The sequence below is a fragment of the Natator depressus genome, chromosome 5 (genome assembly GCF_965152275.1).
Source record: "Natator depressus isolate rNatDep1 chromosome 5, rNatDep2.hap1, whole genome shotgun sequence".
In the NCBI taxonomy this organism is placed as follows: domain Eukaryota; kingdom Metazoa; phylum Chordata; order Testudines; family Cheloniidae; genus Natator; species Natator depressus.
Genome location: NC_134238.1, coordinates 33,113,301 through 33,136,323, shown reverse-complemented (window position 1 = coordinate 33,136,323; position 23,023 = coordinate 33,113,301). Strand labels below are relative to the sequence as shown.

General features: G+C 38.7%; 1 protein-coding gene across 1 annotated transcript in view; it reads right to left on the bottom strand.

Annotated features, from left to right (window-relative positions):
* NDUFS4 (NADH:ubiquinone oxidoreductase subunit S4) overlaps positions 1 to 23,023 on the bottom strand; it is a 57,938-nt gene that overhangs the window by 18,083 nt on the left and 16,832 nt on the right. The window contains exon 2 of the mRNA XM_074953940.1: positions 9,355 to 9,433. Within this exon, the coding sequence (XP_074810041.1) occupies positions 9,355 to 9,433 (79 nt within the window). The remainder of the gene's footprint in view (positions 1 to 9,354; positions 9,434 to 23,023) is intronic.

Sequence of the window (23,023 nt, the reverse complement as noted above, 5' to 3'; positions counted from 1 at the left end):
AGCAGCAACTGTACCAAAGAGAACCAAACCATATTTTAATATAAATTACAATTTTAGCAATAAATGTTTGTCTGGTGATCAAGTGTGTCACCAGCGTAAATTTACAACAGGTTGATATGTTCTGAAGAGGAAAAAAAAAAATCTCAAACATGGAAAGATTATATTTAAATAATGTTAATGGCATGACAAAGTTATCAAATTCAGGCTCTTTCTTTAATACTACATGGCAAAAATTGTCAGCCTTTAATTGAGTAAGCAATTGTGCTTGTGTGCACTGTTAACAGCTTTTGCTTAAGAGCAAAAGAACTATTGGGCACCAAAATGTCACCATAAACAATTACTGTACCCAATTGTGTGGGCTTCAGGTTAATCATGCAAGTGCATATTCACTATAATTACCACTTCCACTTTTTGCATATGCATTTTTATTTCCAAGTATCTTATTTGCATTTTGTCCTCCATTTCTTAAATTGAAAATGTATTCAAGGGATACATCTAATTTCAAAATAATTGGGGGGGGGGGGGGATTGTTCAATTTTGAAATACATTTTGCATTACAGGTTTTACAAAGTTAAAGTGACAACCACCAGAACAAGAGGCAACAGAATGCAAATAAAAACACTATCCTAAGAACAACAATGGAGAACAGAACACTGACTGTACTAAACTTTTTTTAAATATAATCAACATCTTTAGATTCTCTAATCCACTAGCAAATAGTTATTAATTTAGGCTCACTCCAGAGCCCAGTATCTGGCTCAAATAGTCTGGTCAGCTACTAATTAGATGCAGTGGGGATGGGAGATCCTCCCACAAACAGTAGAGCCAATCAATCTAGTAGGACAGGGGTTCTCAACCTTTTTCTTTCAGAGGCAACCACAACATGCTATAACAACTCCATGGCCCAGCTGTGCCATAACAACTGTTTTTTTGTATATAAAAGCCAGGGCTGCCGTTAGGGAGTAGCAAACATTTTACATCCCTAGATAGAATGGGTCGTATACATCTCCAGCTCTGCATCCTCTTCCACAGAAAAACTGTACCAATTCGGCTAGCACAAAAGAAATAGATTGGCTTTGTTCTTTGGGCACAATCTTCCTCTCTGAGACAGACAGCAGATCAGTTCTGATAGCCTGCACTTACATATGATAAACATGATGAACTTATACTGACATCAGTGGGAGTTCTGTGCACAAGGTGAGCATAATATCAAAATGTGAGTCACCCTCCAGATTTAGTGAAAAGTTTTGTCTTAATCAAGATAGAATTTAGAACTCTAAGACTGTATGAGTGTAAATATAAAAAGTCATGAAATATGACTGCCCAAAGCCAGACTCTCAGGTTTTCACTGTTTGTACTTTGAGGGAAGGAAAAGAAGGAAGTGAAAATCAGCACTTTACTGATCTGACAAAAAGGCAAAGGATTGGTTTCCCAATTTTCTGGCTTTTGCCTATTTTATGTAGCACATTTACACTTTTTGCATTTGTTACCTCAAATTTTCATTTCTAATTAGTTTACATAACCAGGTCTGAAGCGCTGCTCGTGTGATAGAGGCATGTACTCTACACCACAGGTGTGAGGAAAAGGGAAGAAAACTTATGATGCTGACATGGTTATTGGGAGAGCTAGCCTTGAGAGACAGAGAGAGAGAGAGAGAGAGAGAGAGAGAGAGAGAGAGAGAGTGTGTGTATATACACACACACACACACACACACACGTACCTAGTTTGTTTACAAAACTAAACTAGAGTTATACAGATCATGTGATTCCAGCACTGTGCACACATTCATCTGAGGGACACTTAGGACTAACATTGGAAAGGAATTGGAGGAGGGAAAACTCTCTGCACCCAGTAAGGGGGAAGGTAGATTGAAAATGCATTTTGGTGAGTGGAGTTTCTTTCCTTTTTTCTCTCTGGAACCCTCACTTTACTGGACACAAAAGAATCAGATGTCAACAAACTGGCTGGAGAAAAGAGACCAGCACTCAGTTATTAGTAAGTTTTTCCCTGTAAAGCTATAAGGAAAAGATCTTATAACAAGAAACCAAATGCAGGTAACAGCAAGGCTTCTTCTGCATGCACACTGTTGCTTACACTATGAAAGCACAAACTATTTAATTAAGGCAGCAATTCCCTTACTCTCACTGTTGGAAATAGCACAGGGTTACACAATAATTATATATATTTTAAAATCCTGGCTGTGGATGTGAATCCATTCTAAATTATTAATTTATATTATTGTAGCACCAAGTGGCCCTTGTCATGAACCAAGGCTCTATTGTGCTAGGTGCTGTACAAATACAAAATAATACAGACGATAATATTTCTGGGGCAGGGACTAAAGTACAAGACAAGAGACAACAGATGATGCAATACAGACAGATTAAAAGCACAAGGAAATAATGAGATAATACCAGTCACTATGATAGCCAATGGTCTCAGCACACCAGTGACCTAATGGTTGTCATTTTTTGTAGGTATCACAACAAAAGAGAATTTAGAGGAAGGATTTAAAGGTGAATAATGATGTAGTTTTGCAGATTAGAGGCAGTATAGGAGAAAGCACAAAGGACTAAAAGTTTACCTTAAATTTTTGTATCCAGATACTGCTACCCAAGCAATCTACGTTAAAAGCATTCTGAAAATCAACATACAGCATGTCCACTGTATCCCTATTGTAAAATGCAGTAGTATTGCTCAGAGAATTTCCAGCTAAGTAAGATTTCCTCTTCTTGAAAGTACAGTAAGTCTATATTTAATAAACCTGCAATTTGCCAAATGTTTCTCCTTTCAATTCACAAAAATAGCTTCTAAGACAAACTCCAGAAATATCACACTGATTTGCCTCTAACTTTGCAGTATACTCATGCTTTGTTTTCAAGGAGAAGTTACACCACCACACTTTTTTTTTTATAGTTTTGTTGGATCTGCTGGAAAATGATCCAAACTTTTAAGGGTGTGCTAAAACTCTTATTGCTGTATCCTTTATATTACAGCACTGTAGACAACAGGAGACATTTGAAAAAGTTTAAACTTTTCAAGATCATTTCCCACATATGGGTACCTATTTCTATTTTGTCCTGCAGTGTCACCCCTGTTTAATATATGCCATACTATGTCTTCTTCAATCAAACCCAAATTAGTTTTACTACTTTCCAAGCCTAGGCAAGACAGAGAGATGAATGAAGGTAAACTGGTTACAAGCTGACAAGGCTAAATGATGCTTGCTAGTAGGGCAAGCTTCTAGAGAAGTGGACTGGGATGGTTTCTACAATTGGTTACTGAAATGGCTCTCATGCTAGGAATCCTATTGATCCATCAATAATCCTGGATTCTCAGATAGTAAAAATCACTACGGGCCATCACTACCACCTATGGATAGCCAACAGGTTGCCACTATGCCTCCCCTTTGATGAAGTCTTCCATCTGTTACTTCAAGGCTGGATTGTTGTAATGTGCTGTACACTTGAAGACCTCTTAAAAGTTGCAGCAGGTGAGGTATGCAACTGTCTACTTCCTGATTGGAGCGAGTGCTTACATTTTTGCACTAGCTTCCCATACACTTACACGTACAATTACTTCAAATGCCAGTTCTCTGAAATCCTGTCTACAGAAGGAAGCTGATCCATTGTTGACAGTTTTCAGTAACAAGTTCTCCTAACTGATTCAAGAAAACAGCTTAACTGATAATACAGACAGGGCAAAGCCATTTCAGCATAGTTGCTGAAATATCAATAGCATGGCCACATACAGGATTTTGTCACTACAAGCAAACTGCAAGTAGCACACCTCATTGTCTATGTACAAAAAAGAAAAAAAATGCAAAGAGCATTCACAGCACAATTGCACTTGTAAGCAAGGCTTCGCACTGCTCTATCCCACAGCAGGTCACTGTGCTCCCTCACAGTGCTAATATAAACAGAAAGCATTTGTGTAGCACCTGTAGCCCATCAAGCAAAGACTCTTGCCATGTCTCCTGTATTTTTACTTCTTATTTTGTGTGCTACTGTAACTTATGTACAGTTATATGAGTTTTCTCTTTAAAGATATAAAGCATGCAATATTATGGATTTTCTTTTTTAAAAATATTTTATGCAATACTGATGTCAACCAGTCTTATCCATTGAAAAAAGCTTTTATGAAAATTTTGGTACAGCACCTCTTCAACTGTGGACAGCTACTTCCACAGAACTGTGCTTTGCTGGAAACTATGCAATAGGTACTCACTGTACAATGGTAGTATGCCAAATGCAAGGCCTGCTTGGGGCAGACACACTAAACAGGCTTACAATAGTATAAATGAAGCTTGTAAGTTGCAATAGTGGAATTTTTTAGTTTATGCAATACTAATCATACTTTCTGCAATGATGCTCAAACTATGTTGTCCCATCTACATTTGTAGTTACATTGTTTTAAGCATCGCTTGCGGGAGATCCATTGCTAAAAGACCTTGTCAGTAACAGCCCAGGGTCTCAGAACCCTTCTCACGCTGCCATTTATCCTAGCAGTTCAGAACAGATGGAATGCCCTTGCTGTAAGCTTATTGGGTAAAACACCAGACCTTTGGAATTCAACCCTGCTGGTGATCCAACAGAGCCTGAGTTTGACAAGAGATTCAGGATATGATGCAACACCCATGATTTTGTTTAGCTTTGTTCATTTTTTGTTTTATTTTGGCTTTGGCTATTCATTGAAGATACCTTAACATCTGGACTACACAGGAAATGAAAGTGATAATCATGACAGGGGTATTAGAGCATCATCACTTCTTGACGGTTATAGTGGATCACAAACTAAATGTGTGTCAAAATGTAATACTGTTGCAAAAAAGTGAACATCATTCTGAACTGTATTAGCAGGAGTGTTGTTATCAAGATACGTGACATAATTCTTCCACTCTACTCAGCACTCATAAGACCTCAACTGGAATACTGTATCCAGTTCTGGGAACCACACTTTGGGATGTGGACAAATTGGAGAAAGAGCAACAAAAATGATTAAAGTACTAGAAAACATGACCTATGAGTAGGGCCCTACCAAATTCATGGCCATGAAAAAAAAAACCCGTCACGGATCATGAAATCTGGTCTTTTGTGTACTTTTACCCTATACTATACAGATTTCACGGAGGAGACCTGTGTTTCTCAAACTGGGGGTCCCGACCCTAAAGGGGGTTGCTGGGAGTCGCAACGTTATTGTAGGTTTCAGAGTAACAGCCGTGTTAGTCTGTATTTGCAAAAAGAAAAGAAGCACTTGTGGCACCTTAGAGACTAACCAATTTATTTGAGCATAAACTTTCGTGAGCTACAGCTCACTTCATCGGATGCATACTGTGGAAAGTGTAGACGATCTTTTTATACACACAAAGCATGAAAAAATACCTCCCCCCACCCCACTCTCCTGCTGGTAATAGCTTATCTAAAGTGACCACTCTCCTTACAATGGTGATAATCAAGGTGGGCCATTTCCAGCACAAATCCAGGGTTTAACAAGAACTTGGGGTGGGGGGGGGGGGGAAACAAGGAGAATGGTCACTTTAGATAAGCTATTACCAACAGGAGAGTGGGTTTGTGTGTGTGTGTGTGGGGGGGGGAAGAGAAAACCTGGATTTGTGCTGGAAACGGCCCAACTTGATTATCATACACATTGTAAGGAGAGTGATCACTTTAGATAAGCTATTACCAGCAGGAGAGTGGGGTGGGGGGAGGTATTTTTTCATGCTGTGTGTGTATAAAAAGATCTTCTACACTTTCCACAGTATGCATCCAATGAAATGAGCTGTAGCTCACAAAAGCTTATGCTCAAATAAATTGATTAGTCTCTAAAGGTGCCACAAGTACTCCTTTTCTTTTTGCAAAGTTATTGTAGGAAGGTCATGGTATTGCCAACCTTATTTCAGCACTGCCTTCAGAGTTGGGTGGTCGGAGAGTGGCAGCTACTGGCTAAATGCCCAGCTCTGAAGGCAGCACCCGGCCAGCAGCAGCGCAGAAGTAATGGTATGGTATTTCCGTCCTGCCATCCTTACTCTGCACTGCTGCTGGTGGCAGGACTACCTTCAGAGCTGGGCTCCCAGCCACCAGTCGTTGCTCTCTGGCTGCCCAGCTATGAAGGGAGCACAGCCACCAGCAGCAGTGCAGAAGTAAGGGTGTCAATACTGAGACACCCTACAATAACTTTGTAACACCCCACCACCCTCCTTTTGGGTCCTGACCCCTATAATTACCTTTTTCCTACTAGACATTGTCATATATGCAACTGATCTACTGAGAAAGATGTGTCAGATGTAGGGAATGTGGTTGTGACAACGCGGTTCTTATTTTTTTAATGGTTTGCATGCAGAGCGCGTGGGACTCGGTTTCCCTATGTGCTGCTTGTTTAACAAGGTGGTGGGAGAGGGGGTTTGCTGTTGCAGAGAACCAGCGATGACCTCGCCTAGCAGTTGGGACCCTGGACAACAGCCTGGAGATTGGGTACTCTAGTGACTGGTCACTAGGAGGCCCACCCCAGCTTGGAAGTCAGCTGGTTCAGGTCAGTGGGAGGACAATGGGCTGAGGAGAGAGGGCCCCGTGACCTGACCTGATGGTTCCAGCCAGTGGGGGAACAAAGGATGGAAGAGAGAAGGCCCAGGTGGCCTGTTTATCTGGGACCGAAGACAAAGGACACAGGAGGGACTGTTGGGGGAGGTAATATAGGATGGTCAGCTAGAAGAAGGGGGCTTCTGGACTGGGGAGAGAGAGCAACCAGAGCCTACCAGGCTGGAGGGAAGACCTATCTGAACTGTGTTGACAGTTGCTAGGACCGAGGGCCCTGAGAACTTCCTGTGCTGTGTTCAATAAACCCTTGTTTTACGCTGGCTGAGAGTCACTGCAGCCTAGAAATTGGGGTTGCATTATTCCCTCTGGGTGTGGAGGTCTTGGGGGTCCAAGTCCAAGTGAGTGGACTTCCTGAGGGGTCCCAAGGCAAGAGACTGGTGTGCTGAAGGTTCAGAGAGGTGTGGTTCCAGGAGGCACTGAAGCACAGGGCTTAACCCCTGGAGAGAGAGAGCGAACCCCCGAGAAGGGCCCTCAGACTGAAGGGGGTTCCTCCCAGGGACCGTACGGAGCCGAGAGAGAGCATGAGTCCTGTGAGTCTGGGACAATCATTATGATAAAATTAGAGGTGGGGTGTGGGTGGGGAAGGGTTCAATTCATATTGCATAGTATGGTTTAATGAGCTCTGATAAGAAGATGTCTACACATGCAGCATATATGACACTTTTCCAGGGGAGGAAAAAGTATCAATTTCTGGAATGTAATTTAACTATATAATTATGCATAGATACAGTGTGGTTTCATTATGCTTAACACCAGTTTTTGAAAAAATGAACAGAAAATTTATTAAAGTCTCTGAAAAGTGATTTGCTGCTAAATACGGGATTTAATCCGAATTTATAACTGAGTTAATGTATAATTTAATAAAAATGAATTTATATCAACCAAAATCAAGTTATTTACATAGCAAACTAATCTACATCAGACATTCACTTGAAAGCTCTCCTCATTTATAAACATGAACTGTTAAAGGCCTGTTATTTTTATTCAGGGGTGTGTTTTTCTGAAATGGTTTCTACATTGACTCCATTACAAACAAATCTAATTATTGACTGTACTCAAGTCTACAGACACAATAGTTGAAAAGATTCAGAGTATTACAAAAATTATTCTCAAGCCCTGTATGAGCACAGAAGAAAAAAATTCCAGTAAGATCCACAAATAAATTGCAAATAAATAACATATTTGGTTAGACGTATTACCACAGTGCTGAGAAGAACTGGACAAAATGAACATTTAACCATCTTATTTACTATTTAAAGGGCTGCCAGATTAATATTGTATTTACAGAATTAATCAGGGATTGCATTATTAAATTTTAAAGTATTGTACATAATATCAAAAAATCCACAAAAATGTACAAATTGAACTTGACCCTTTTGTAGCCAGGATACATGTAACTATAACACAAATTACCACTCCAGTTAAACCTTTAGATTAGGGAACAGTGCTACAATAATTATATGAAATGCAATTCATAAAATAATTATTAAATCTAGGAAAAACTTGAACATGAGTATTTAGGCAGCATCCAGTGACTTTTTATCCATATACTGAGAACTGAACTATTGTATTTAAGTTTCTATACATAAAATGGCACATGCTGCACCACAGGTTACACATTTGTCCAACTGAATAACCACATCTGCCAAAATAGAGGAAAAAAAATCTTAACACTGAAGTTTATGAACTAGAACTATGTTTATTGTTTTTGAAAATGAGATTCAGATAAAATGATTAAGGGTACTGTACTGTATTTACAAAGAATCTGAGCAGTTACCTGTTGACATAGACAAGGAAAGCATGACCCATATTTATATTATGGAAACTATGGGAAATAAAGTTTTAAAAAGATGTTAAACTATTTGAATTAATTTTAACAAGTCAGTTTGAAAGCTTTAGATGTCTCAATACTGAAGTTACTATTACACATTTTCAATTTAGATGATAAAAAAATTCAAGTATTTCTTTTTATTCCCAAGAAATTAAGATGCTTTTTTGTATGCCTGAAGGTAAATACAATATGAACTATCTATTATGGGATTTTTTTTAAAAATTAAGATTCAAAAGTGGTAAGAAAGCCAATGAAAAACAAGTTTTTGCTATGACACACCCCCACCAGAAGTCCTGGAAGTCTTACAAAACTTATGCTATTTTATATTGTAAGCATAAGTATCAGGTTGCATCTAAAGTAACGGACCACACATTGCAAAATTTATGAAGAGAAGGTTGCCAAAATTCTAATCTGCTACTGATTAGGAGAAGAATGCTATGCATTTGTTCCTAGTTGTAATCTAACCCTCATGCATATTCAAAAGCCAAGTATAGGTACAAAGTAACACTAACTTTGCATGGTTCTTTAGACTTTATTTCTTCATCACTGTAGAACCCAGTAAAGTTCATTTTAGGAAGCGGTGGCAAATTCTGTGTGATTTCACTAAAAAGGCAAATGTATGGCTTTCAAAAATGGCACTTTCATTACAAAACTAGAGTTCTTACTGCTTCTTGACCATAAAATAATCAATACCAAGGTAGTTTCATAATTTTATATTGTTTAAGATTTGTAACCATGAATTTCTTTCACATACAGATTTCCTTATGGCTCAATAATATTACCACTTTAAAACATATGAGAGATTTTTGCTTTGTAGTTTACATTTATATGGCTTTCCTACAAGAGCATGGAACATCATACTGAATGTCTATTGTGCAGAAATAACCCTGAAGGCAGTATCATAGCAGTGTGCAGTAGAAAACCCTTACCAATTTTTCATCAACTGTGATGAGTTGCGTGTCTTGAGCTTGGTCCTGTGCCAGCCGCCATGTGGAAGTGCTCAGTGACCTGCAGTGCAAGACGTGAAGTTAAAAAAATGATTCATGCAATGAGAAAATAGAGGCAGACAAATCTTACATAAACAAGTTACTTTATCAATATCCATCTTGTAAAAAAAAATGGAAGAGGGAGAGATGAGGGCACAAAAATCCTTTCTCCCCCCAATTAGTTCTGTCTGCTGAGTTTTTGGCAGACTCCCACTTAGGAGTTCACAACAGGCTGCACTTTATGTCAGCCTACAGGCTCTCTGTCACAGAGAGACTGCCAGTGGCAAGGACTGTACTGCTCTATATGAATGTACAGTAGTTGGTTTGTCACGAACAGAAAAAAACCCACAAAGCTGATGCAAGTATTCAGGCACTCTGATCCCTAAATGATGGCATCAGAGGAAAACAATCTTAATTCTATCCCAATGGCGTAAGCTACAGTTGTACCGTTTAATAACAGGATATTAAACAAACTCACTCCTCTTAACTGATCATTCAGATACAAATTCTGTCTTTATGACTAGGTACAACTCATTTTGATTCATTTCTACCTCAATTGTTGATCTGTTTAGTAACTTCCAAACATTTTGGTTAATCTTTTAGCATAGTTAGTAAAACCCATAACATTAAGTATGGGCAGAACTATGAAGCCAATCCTGCTCCCAGTTAATTCAGTGATGGTTTTGCCATTAATTTTCATTAAGTCATTGGGAGCAGAATTGGGCCCTACAAAAGCAGTTGGTCCCTTGGCAAAACAGAACAGCAAGTGAAAGAGCAGTTTTCTCTGCTAACTCACAGTGTGCTTCATGCTTAATTCAGGTTGCTTTAAACAAATGATGCATTAAAGTGCGAGAATATATAAGAACAACAACAACAACAAAAAAAAGAGTGGACCAGGCTACTGTAGTTTTTGACTGTCCTTCAGAGGTTATATAATTCAGAAAGCTAGATGTACTTCATAATGCAAATGAAATTTATGAGATTTGTGTTTATGAGGTGCCATGTTGATGATTTATTGCCATCTCTTTTAACACTACATTACACAATTTTTGAAAACCAACCATATGATACGAATACTTTCTGAAATCCAACTTTTTCAGGAACAGAATGACAGTATGTTCAGAATTTTTTTTTAAAAATACTAAGCCAAAAATAAAAGCCAACAACTATGTACATTTGTTTAGTAGGCTACAATACAAAATACAGTTTAAGACCTATGAGTTTGCATACAAGCATTCAAGAACAAATTTGAAAAGCATGTCTTATAATGATGTACTGTGCTCTGAAGGGATAGAGTCCAAATGGCTGTTATAAATTCATCTATTCCCAAAATTTAGTAATAAACCAACTTTACTGCATTTTGCAACATCAACTAAAATTAATTCCCCCATTTTAGAGAAAACAGTCCAACTGACATTTAAAGTGACTGAAAAAGTTATTTTAACAATGCTGACAAAGTTCTAGTTATTACTGCTTGGAAGAGTTTAAGATCACTAAGCACAGGTCAAGCCACAACTATTTGATGCAAAGTTATAATTGGAATTAGTAGGATCCAACTCCATTTGTCCAGGAAAACAATAACATTCCAAGAGGTTATGTTACTATTATTTCAAGTTCAATGCAATTCTACTTCAGTTGTGTATTCCCATTGGTCTATGTTATGTAATGTGCATTAATGCAGTTCATATTTAACTATATTAAATTTGATTTGCCAAAAAAGCAGTTTGCCATCAATTACAAAACAAGTTCTCTTTTATTATTTTTACTTTTTCATGATAATGCAGCCTTCTTAAGTACAAAAATTCTTGCATCATCCCACTTGACCACATGAACTCATCATTCTTGCTTGAGCTGACAGATTTCCTCTCTGGCGGCACTGGAATAATAGAGACCAATTGTTCTGGGTGACTTCAGCATAAATGCAGATGATGAACCTTCTTAATAAGCTTAAGATATCTTGGCTATCATGACAGCTGTGTGTGTCTCAGGTAGCTTCTGGCTCAATTCTAGCAGGTGGCTGAACTCTAGATCTTGTTTTTGGGACTGACATTGGAGGTGGTGGGGTGAGAGAAAGAGGATATGCCCTGGCAGACTGACCATTATCCACCTCTGTTTTGTTGGTTGAAGCACTCACTTCTGTCAAGCTTGATAGTCTGACCTTGCAGGCTTACTGGACTGCCTTTCATAATGTGCCTGTACAGTGCCTAGCCAAATGATGTTCTGATTATCACTGGGGCTCCTAGATACTACTGCAGTACAAATAAATTATAATCCACTGGGTTTCAGAGGGTTCAAAGAAAATTGGCAGGCTAGTAAAAGCAATGGCTTACTGGGACTTAATGATATATCATCCTTTACCCATGAACACAACCTTCTCTGGTTCCATCTTACACAATAGTTTTTTTGTTTTGTTTTTTTCAGATGAAGCAGAAGGAAATATGGGTGGAGCATTGGTGGGAGAAGTCTTGTTCCAAATAGGAATAATTGAAACAAAAGAGCTTATATGGATATCTTCACCTTCACTATAACACCTACAAAGTATCAATCAGCAGAACAGTCCAGGAGGGTGAACCCCCAAGGTTAAATCAAAGCTGTTTAAATCCAGAAAGTTAAGGAATTTTCAAGCTATTTTAACAATAAGATCACATGAATCAGACTGATCTGTTTGTCTGCATGGTAGGAAAGGTACGCCTGGAAGAAGGTGGGCAGTGTCAGTACACAGCCTGGGTTTCAACTATTGCTGCTTCCTGAGGTTATTGGAGTGCTAGGGATGTGCAGACTATGACATGAAAGTCAGATCCAGATCTCTCTTGGCTGGTGAAGGACAGCGGGGAGATGATAAAACCATAACTGGAACAGATTTTTTACAACTCCTTGCAGAAGAGCAAGATATCAGCTCTGCTTAAAAGGCTATCTGACCCTTGCTCAAGAAATCATTTTGATGCTGACAATAGTTCAATTTCACTCTGTCTTGAAACTGCCATACCAGGGGAAGATTAAAATAGTTTAGCAAGGCAACTACAGCATTGTCTGTGGTCCTCCAATCTCTGATCCCACACAGCTGGGTCTTCAAATGTGGTATAGTACACAGAAGACCATGGTTTTTTTGGTGGACGATCATCTTACGGTGATGAAGATCATACACCCATGGCAAATTTTGAGGTGTATCAGCCAGTTTTTATTATCAACTAGCCATGAAGTGCAGATGATACACCTGTGGACACTGCAGATGTAGATTAGTTACTGAAGTTTCTCAGTTCTGTTCCTTCTGAAAGATACTAGGAGGAGTCTGATGGGTTTCCCCCTGGGAACTGGGGTACCACTGAGCCCTCTGACCCACCAGCCTGGACTCCTTAGACTGTACTGCTGTGACAAGCTGCAGACCTGCTCCCGGTCTTACACTTTCACCAGCATATACAAAGGTAGGGACACACCCAGCTGCAGTTACATGCAGGCTCTCTGATTAGCCACTGCACAACCCAACGAACAGTAGAAAGGCTAAAGCCATGGTAACTCTAAGCTCCCCAGGAACACAGCCCCTCTGGAGCACAAACCCAAAATTATACTGTCTTGTGCTGCACCAAGGAACTGTACGGTGTAAGCTCAGAGTCCCCACTCCCGAATCTGGAGAGGAATATGCAACAGCTTCTCTGAGCTAACATTCCCAAGCACTTCACTCCAACTCACTGGTTTAGATAAAGCAAAAACAAGTTTATTAGCTACAAAAGATAGATTTTACTTCATTATAAGTGATAGCAAACAGATCAAAGCAGATTACCTAGTGAAAACACACAAACTAAGTCTAAGATACTAGAAAGATAGGATATGAATTAGCAAATTCTCCCCCTGGCTGATGATACAAGCAGGCTGCAGATTCTTAAGGGACAAACTGCACTTGCTTTTCAGCTTTGAATCCCCAGGTCTTTCATACACAGGCTAGAAATCCCTTTAGCCTGGGTCCAGCACTTCCCTCAGTTCAGTCTTTGTTCTCAAGTGTTTCCAGGAGTCTTCTTGTGTGGGGAGTGATATTTCTCCCTGCCTTATATAGCTTTAGCATATGGCGGGAACACTGTTTCAAAACCTGATTGATTCCCAGACCGGTTTGTGGAAAAATACTGACATCCCAAGATTGAGTCCAGAGACATGTGGTCTGATCACATGACCTTGCATATCTTGCTGAGTTATAGCAGCCATTACTTACATGCTGTCTAGAACATTCACAAGAATGTTAAGTTCTTCCAGGGTCCATTGTCTTTGTCTTCTTCACTGTTGTACCAGAAAGGCTAGTTGTGGGTGTCACCAGAGTAAGCATGATTGAAATGCAGATATATAGTCAATATTCCTAATTTTAGATACAAAAATGATACATGAATACAAATAGGATAATCATAACTTCCAATGACACCTCACATGACCTATCTTGTACAAAATGCATCATAATTATACCATAATCATATCATAATATCACTGTGAGGAATATAGGGTGTAGTGTCACAGAGTTTTCAGCAATTACTTGTCTGTTCAAATGCTCCCATCTATTAGATCAGAAAGGAACTGTATAGGAGTTGGAGGACAATTTTGTGGCCAATAGAGTGCTGCCCACAGAGCACTCCTGAGGAGCAAAAGAAAAAAATTTTAAATAAAGATTCATTAAAGAGAAAAAACAGCAAAATGTTTAACTGAACTAGCTGTACCTGCTAGAAACAGAAGTACTGAGTGTGTTCAAACAACCCTGTGTGGTGAAAATATTACAAGTCCTTTGTTTATTTTTGCGTTCATCAACTGCGAGAAGGAATTATACCCACTGCTTGGGCTGGCGTACAGGAAAAGAAGTTGAAAGACCAATGAAAACCCATGAACTCAGTATTCATTTTATTTTAATCTTTGATTTTAAAATAACTTTTTACTTCACTATAATAAGACATTCATACTAGTCTAGGTATCCTTTGACTTACATAAATAATTCTTTTAATGCAAATAGCATTTTGATCATAAAGCACTAGTAGAAATCTGTTGTTCTTGAGTTCAGTGGATAACCAAGACTTAAACTGAAGTTTTAATTTAAAAGGTGGTTCTTAAAATGGCATAATGGATGCCGATGCTTATTCATTTAGTTTGCCTATCAAATATTCTCAAGTTTTTTACACTACTACAATTTTTCCACATTTACAATATATTGTTAATGTGTTCACTTTATCTTATATCTTTATAATTTCCACGTTAGTTTCTTTACTCTTTCAGAGATGTTACAAATTTAGTGCCAAATGACATTTGATCATGAATTTTCACCAAAATTGTTCAGAGCCAATCCAATTCCTTGCTTTTAAGTTTGCGTTTAGGAAATTATGAGTAGTTAAACGGTCTTGGAATTTCTCAGGATTTTTCCTCTCTGAAAAATTCACACAGACACCCAATCATTTTTTATTTGTGTAGGTAAATAAAGACTTTAAAAAAGGGACAGATAGATCACCAGTGCATTAAGTTAAAAAGGAGTGGCTGGCACTGGCCAAGCTAACAAAGCTTCATGGCCCTCCCTGAAAAAGTACCTACCCAGGGAGAAGATCTCTCATAGTAGAGGGCTCTTTAATCTAGCAGAAAAACATATATGAGATTGAATGGCTGGAAGTTGAAACTACACAAATTCAAGCTTGCATTATGGCATAAGATATCAGTGAGAATAATCAATCATTCAATCAGCGAGGGTAATCCACATCAAGGAATGTGGTGAATTCTCCATTACTTGAAGTCTTTAAATTAAGATCGGATCTCTAAGAGATCTGCTCTAATGCAACTACATGCTATTACATTTGATGCAGGAATTACTAGGGGGAAAAGGAGGGCAGGAAACTGATAGCTTGTGTTATGTGGGAGGTCAGACTATATGATCACAATAGTCTTTTATGACCTTACAAATCTTTGATAAAAGGATGATGCAAAAAAAAAAAAAATCCAATGAGCCCTGTTTACCTCTTTTGTAGACATAGCTGATGAATCTTTAGGGTGTTTTCACTCAGAACTAATGGCAGATCAATGACAAAACTTCTAGTGTTTGAGGAATTATATTGCCTGGAGTTCATATTTTTTTTCTTTTCTAGACTATAAACCAAACGTAAGCCAAATTAAACATATTCCAAGTTTATTCCTCACAGGTAGAAAGGTTGTCAGTTACTGCAGGGGACTATTCCCCACAACTATATTATTTGTATTCAACATCCAAACCTTTTGACAAAGTTAACTTAAGTTTGGCTGATGTTAGAGAAAAGTGTGCAAGGACAATTCCACGAGGTCCAGAAACTATGAACTCTGAGCCCAGAAGAGTGCTACTGGAATTACTCATTACTTTTCTTCAGGAACAGAAGGAGTAAAATAGGCCTACTGACTAATTTTGAAACAGTATATTCAGAGCCACTGCCTCCTGGCTCCTAGTGGGTCAGGAATAAACTCATTTCAGTCTGCTTACAAAAAGATCCCGGTTTTGCTATGGACAAAAAGACTCCACTGAGTTCACCTCTTGTCTACTTATCCAGTTGTGCTGTGCTGATTTTTGCTATGCTGACCCCAAGAACAGTTTACACTTGTTTGTTTGTATAGGCCATCACTCTAGTTCTGTCCATCATAGTGGACAGGTTGAAGTTACACCTGTTTCGGTAAGAGCAAGAAGAGCTAGTCAAATAGCTTGGTTCTCTAGCCAGGTTCTGCTTCTTTTCATTACTATCTTCCCTGTACTAAGGATCTATAGCTAAACAGACTGGCAATCATAGCGATCATAAGCCCATATGTTTCCTCAATCAGATGACCTCTTTGAATCTGTTCTTGCTTGCTACCAGGCTAGGGAAGAGTCTGGGAGCTCTCTATTTGAAATGGGGTTGAAAATAAGCATCCAAGAGGGACTTGGTATTGATTTTGATTCTACAGTATTTGATAATTTGAGTAGGAGTAACTTGACTATTCAAAGTTCACAATCATCGCAACAAATTTTGGTCAGATTTTCAAAGGTGTCAAATACCAAAAAATCTCACTGAATTGATCTCACAGAGTGCTACTTGTACTCAAAGTCAGCAGCTTCAAAAATTTCTCCCCCCTTCAACCTTTCATTATCCTCAGGTTCATTAACCTCAAAATACAAGCACATCTCAGACTTCCTCATAAAAAACAAAAAAAAAGCAAAGCACAGTCTTGACTCTGCTACACCATCTGCCTTTCCTACTTCACTTCCAAAATAACAAAACATGCCATCTAAATACACTGCTTTGAGTTCCCCTTTTCGAGTTCCATCTTTCATCTCCATTGAAACTGCTCTCACTCAATTCTTGGATGCACTTCTTGGCCAAACCTCTACTCTGCTCCATCCATATGTTTCTTGACCTGTTGGTGGCTTTTGATTCTATCAACCAGTCCCTGCATCTTTAAAAATCATGTCCTCTGTTGGTTTTTATGGCTTCATCCTTGCATGGTTTTTCCTTCCCTCTCCCATAGATCTTTCGGTGTCTCTTTTGGCAGGTCATCTGCCTTCCCCCCTTTCTCCTTGAGTGGCATCGTCCAAGATATGGTCCTTGTCCTCACACCATCCCACCCTCATTTTTGTGTTTATCTACCTGGTACAGGGACAGTCTTTGTCACTTGTTTGTACAGTGCAGTGTCTAAATGAGCCCTGATCCATGATATCCTGATATCACTGACAGGTTGGATCACAGAAACCCCCTAGGCATTGCCAACTGATGTGCCAAGACTACTTCTGCTCCTGCTTTCCTGTCCTGTCAGCTTAGGACTTCAGTGCCCTGCCTGGTTTGAGCCAGACCTGCTAGCCTGCTGCAAACCCAGACCCAGGTCTGAACCACATCCCTTAACAGCTGTAGGCTTAATTGAAAGCAACTTGGGAAGTGTTCCTGTCCTTGACACTCAGATGTCTAACTCCCAATGGGGTCCAAACTCTAAATAAATCCGTTTTACCCTGTATAAAGCTTATACAAGGTAAACTCAAATTGTTCGCCCTCTATAACACTGACAGAGAGATATGCACAGCTGTTCCCCCCACTCCCCCGGTATTATTAATTAACCCAGAGTATGTATTAAGTGATTTTATTAAATACAAAAAGTAGGATTTAAGTGCTTCCAAGTAGTAACAGACAGAACAAAGTGAATTACCAAGCAAAATAAAACATGCAAGTCTAAGTCTAGTACAGTAATAAAACTGAATACAGATAAAATCTCTCCCTTAGAGATGTTTCAATAAGTTTCTTTCACAGACTGGACACCTTCCTAGTTTGGGCACAATCCTTTCCCCGGTACAGCTCTTGTTCCAGCTCAAGTGGGAGCTAGGGGATTCCTCATGATGGCTCCTCTTTAGTCTGTTCCACCCACTTATAAATCCTTTGTCCCTCTGGGCTCCCACCCCTCCTTCTCAATGGAAAAACACCAGGTTAAAGATGGATTCCAGTTCATGTGACATGATCACATGTCCTGTGAGATCCCAAGCCTTCATTCCTCCCAGCCTGACACACAGGAAGGCCTGCCTGCAAACAGAGCCATCCACAGTCAATTGTCCTGGTTGATGGGAGCCATCAAGATTCCAAACCACCATTAATGGCCCACACTTTGCATAACTACAATAGGCCCTCAGAGTTATATTTCATATTTCTAGTTTCAGATACAAAAGTGATATTTATACAAACAGGATGACCACACTCAGTAGATTAAGATTTGTAACGATACCTTACAAGAGACCTTTTGCATGAAGCATATTACATTATATTCACGCTCATCAGCATACTTTCATAAAATCATATAGAGTGCAACGTCATAATCACTGCAACATAAAATATTTACACAAAATAAACAGACTGATAATTGGTCCAGTAAATTAGTTTTCAAATGTGGAAGCCATATTAAAAATGTTACAGGAGACAGCTGGAAAGATACCCCAAAATTGCAATAGTTCAGGGTACTCAAACCTTATTCATAAAGGTGAACTAGACAACCACATGATTTATCTCCCAGACTTCCTTCACGTTTGCAATCATGTACCTATTTGCTTATGTAAAAAAAATTAGAATCCCCCCCCCCCCCTTTTATTGCAATTTAGCAGCTGGAAATAGGAAGCAGCCAGCACCATGTGACCTGCCATTCTCCATGGAATACTTGTGATCTGTAGACCACAGCCGCTTTGGAATCTTTGCTATAGACTACTGGCATTATCTTTTATTTCCAGTTTTTAAAAACAGATTAAAGAGCCTTCTAAACTTAATTGGTAGAAGTGACAACATAACCATCTGTCTGACATAACCCTGCTCCTAACTCTAGTGGTTTAACTCTTCCAGAAGATCTAAGAATTCTTTCAAGAACTTCTGTTTTCACTTCAAATTATGTCAAACGGGTAGGTATCCTACACAAGCACTGTACAGATTCTTGGCAACATAGCATAAGGAGATCAATTTTAAACAAAAGTTTTAAGAAGCCAGAGGTCTGCAAGCAATAATATGCCTGCCCTTTAATGCACAAATAGGTAGGCATCTACTATTTACATATTCAAGCATTTTAACTATGTTCTCAAATGTACATGGATAAAGCCACTTCTCACTGACACTTTGGTGCAAAATGTCCAGTTCTTAGTACTGCAGATCTGTCCCATACTAGATAGTTTCTCAAATATATGGTGTCTATTACCGCCTGGCAATGTAGCTGCTTTTAACATCCCAGATGAAGACCAACTAAAGTGACACTAATCAAAACTTCAATCTTTAGAGGTTGTCAAAACTTTAGTTGATCCTTTGGTTTTGTCCTTTGGAAAACCCATCAGGCACATTTCTTATTGCAAAGAGGGTCTACTCCCTTTTGCAACTGGTCCATGTACAATTTGGCTTAGCAAAGTCATAGATGGTGTACTGCAATAATTTCTATTAATTCACACATTCTAGTTCCTTAATTTGACATTTTCTGGGATCTGTGACAGAGTCCCTCCTGATCTTCTACTAGGACTGCTGTGAGGGGGATCCAAGCCTATGTGCTCTGTATCCTCTGGGATGTGTTAAGCCTCTGGAGCCCCAACAAAGCCCAGCCACTGCCCCATGTTAAGATCCCTAGGCATATTCTCAGGGCACAGACTTCTATCTGACTCTCCCTCTGAGTGTTGGGACCTGCAGTCTAGTTGCCTAGCCCCTCTGGGTGCAGCTCTGATCCTTCAAACTTCCAAGTACTTAAATGCATCTCTCTCCTAAACTCCACCTCAAAAGGTGTGAAACTTTTGGTTTGTAGTTTAATTCTCTCAAGAGAATGCAGTAGTTTGTGAAATATATATACAAACACTTTGTAATGTCTAACAGCTTTATGCTGTTTTATACTTATGTAAAGCACAGGACAGTACAGATCATACAAAACAACAAATGCTAAACACATGTGGCTGCCTCAGTTTCCTCATCACTCCAGGGCATTCTTTGTGCTCGAGATCCAGTCCCTTGGATTGTCTAGTCAGAGGCCATCTGGGCTCAGGAAAGCAGTCAGGGCCCCCTGTACCTTGATATTTCTACATGCAGGGTGGTCTCTCCCACCTGGACTGTAGAATTGACTCCGAGAAGATCAGCTTCTGCCCTTTTAAAGCCTTCAGCTCCATGTCAGGGGACACTCTGGCCATCGCCCCAATATCAGCATGAACCCCTGTCAGATGACTGCTGCTGATGTGACTCCCCCTGGTTAAATCAGTTCTTCTGGGAAGGAACCAGTCTTGTTCAAAGTGAATAGATTTCCAGTGACTAGGTAATTCCACCAGCCTTTGTAATTCTCAACCCACCATGGAGGCAAAAAACCATGGAGACAGCAAAAGGCTGCATATTCAAATGAAGTTTGCAGCCTGACAGACACACAGTGTACATAATCTAACACGGAACACATCAGTTGTACAGATATAGCCCCAATTCATCACAGACATAACAAGTAGTAATGTGATTTTTTTCACCACCACTGTGATGTGAGAATCACTGTTATGTCAACCAGCAACCAAGTGGAAAGATACCGAATCACTCAAACATTAACAAGTTAGACACTTAACTACAGAAATATTGTTTGACATGCATAATAAGATCCACTGCCTATATTATGAGCCCTCAGCTAGGATCAAGCTATTTAAGTCCTTGCTTGTTCCGATTTGCTTCAATTTATCTTAACTCCTAGTTAGCGTTTCATATTGAAAAGTGTGCAGTCCTTAAATCCTGTTGGATGTCTTTTTTGTATTAAATTTTAAAGGCTGATTTTGATTGTAATATGTAGTTTATTTAAAATTTAATTTTACATAATTTTTTGAAAATGTCTTATCACATGATAGCAGTCCAGCTTCTCCATCTCACCTGTGCAGGAAGTGAGGGTGCCCATTAGGGAGTCATTTGAAATTCCCTAATCCTGACTAAGCAGTAGCTCTAATTTACAGCATTGGTGTAAGGTCCCACAGAAACCTTATACCTGTGGAAGATGAGGTACAGCAGCACTCCCCATTCCCAACATGACCACTTTCCCTCTTTACATCAGGGAAGCAGGAGCCTGCTCTGTTGATACCATCACATCTGAGAGTTCTGCTATAAAGGAGAGGAGTAATTGAAGGTGCCACAAGTACTCCTTTTCTTTTTGCGGATACAGACTAACACAGCTGCTACTCTGAAACCTGCTATAAAGGAGAACTTTCTACTGACCGTTCCTGGCTAGTTTAAATCCACTTTGTGCCATTCAAGCTCAAGAAGTGCCAAGTGGACTTACCAGACCTGAACTTCAGCTCAGACTTGTTAAATATGGAAAAATGTTAAATTTTATAAAATTTTAGCTAAATTTTGCATGAAAATTAAGTAAGGCATTTGGCCTAAACACTAGTCTTGAAAATTTGTTATTTTTATTCAGATTTTAAGATTTGACTGACTGATTTTTAGGTGAAACTAAGAAGACTACATATTAACCAATGCATAGTAACAACTCCATTTTTTTTTTTTTTTTGCATTTAAATACACAACCAAAAAAATTAAAAAAAAAAACTTACACATTTGGGAAGACTGATACAGACACTGAAGTAATAGAGACTTATCTAAAAAAAATAAGGAAAATGTAAAGAACTCATGTTTAGAAGAGGTCAAATTACTGTGCTTGCCTGGCTGGTACACAGAATGACCAGATGCAGAGTATTCATACTCCTCTGGTCTAATCAATAAGATAAGACTGAACTCACTGTAAAAAAAATAGCTACTTAATCACGATGTGGGAAACATCTTCTAGCACTGCCTTTTGGTCAACGGTTGGAGACATGTTGAAGAAAATTTGATGTTTTGAAAAGGGAAAATTGGGTCATAATAGGAAGACAGAGGAAAGCCGGAAATCAAACCCCATATCTCATTCATCATATAATAATAGGGCTTTGAAGGCACTCATGAAAAAGCATGTACAGTATTCTGATCAAGCATAAAGGGAGTTTTAAGAAGGTCAATCCTGAACAACAGTAGTTACTAGAACAAATGCAATTCAAAACAGAACCCTGGAATACGCAGAACAGAAAGTTACTTTTGGGAATCCAACAGTTTTCTTGCACAGAAAGGGACAAAGCAGAAATGATCTAAGAAAAAGTCAGACCAAGCATGTGAATGTGAAACAAAGTTATACATTAAACCAATGTAACTTGCTAAGCAGTATTTATTGTACACGAGCTCAAAGGCTCCAGGACGGTTCATTTTATATTCTAAAAGCTAGAAATATATTATGATTAAGAAGTAGATTCAAAACAAACTAGGGCATTTTTTCATGTAGGATACAGATATCATAATAAAATTAGTAAAAATAGTTTATGGATCTAAAAACTCTCTCTCTCTCTCTATATGTATCTGTTTAAAAAACAGCTTATGTGAAGTCTGTGTATTACAATTTTGTGGCACATAGTGCATGAATAACTTAGTTTTGGAGGAGAAGCAAGTCCCCCATTTAAAAGTAGCTACATTCTTAGAAAATGCTGGCACATCATAATTTCTCCTGTCTTCAAAATGATGTTAAATGATAAACACAGAAAACTGAGTTTCTGATAGGTGAAAGGAAAACTGTTCTAGTCTAATCTAAACTACAGAAATTGTTACTTTAAAATGGAAAAAAAAATTCAAACTGTGAAAATGAAAACTTTAAAAAGTGTTGCGGGTATAAGCAGTTATGATGAAGAGTTGATGTACAATGTAAATATATATCCCAATTTACATGTGCTAACTGAATTTGCTTTTCTGCTAGAGAAGACTGCATTTTAGGTATACAGGTGTTGCTCATCTGGAGCGTGCCTAAAAAAATACAAAAAAAAAAATTAACATTGTTTGACCTTTGGCTGCTAACTACCAAGTATCATATATCAAAGCCAACAAGTATAGAAGATCACCTGTCTTTGGAAATTGAACTCATGACCTTGTAAGTACTAAATACTTGATTAAAAAGGAAATAAGCACTTTTGTCAGAGTGGCTCAGCACACTAAGAACGAAGCAATCTACGACCAACTTTAAATTACTATAGTAGCTGTCAGAGAACATGTGATGTAAAAAGGACAAGATTGTGGATATTAATTTCTTTAGCAATGGGGTCATTTATAAGATGTTCCACTGATGTCAAGTGACT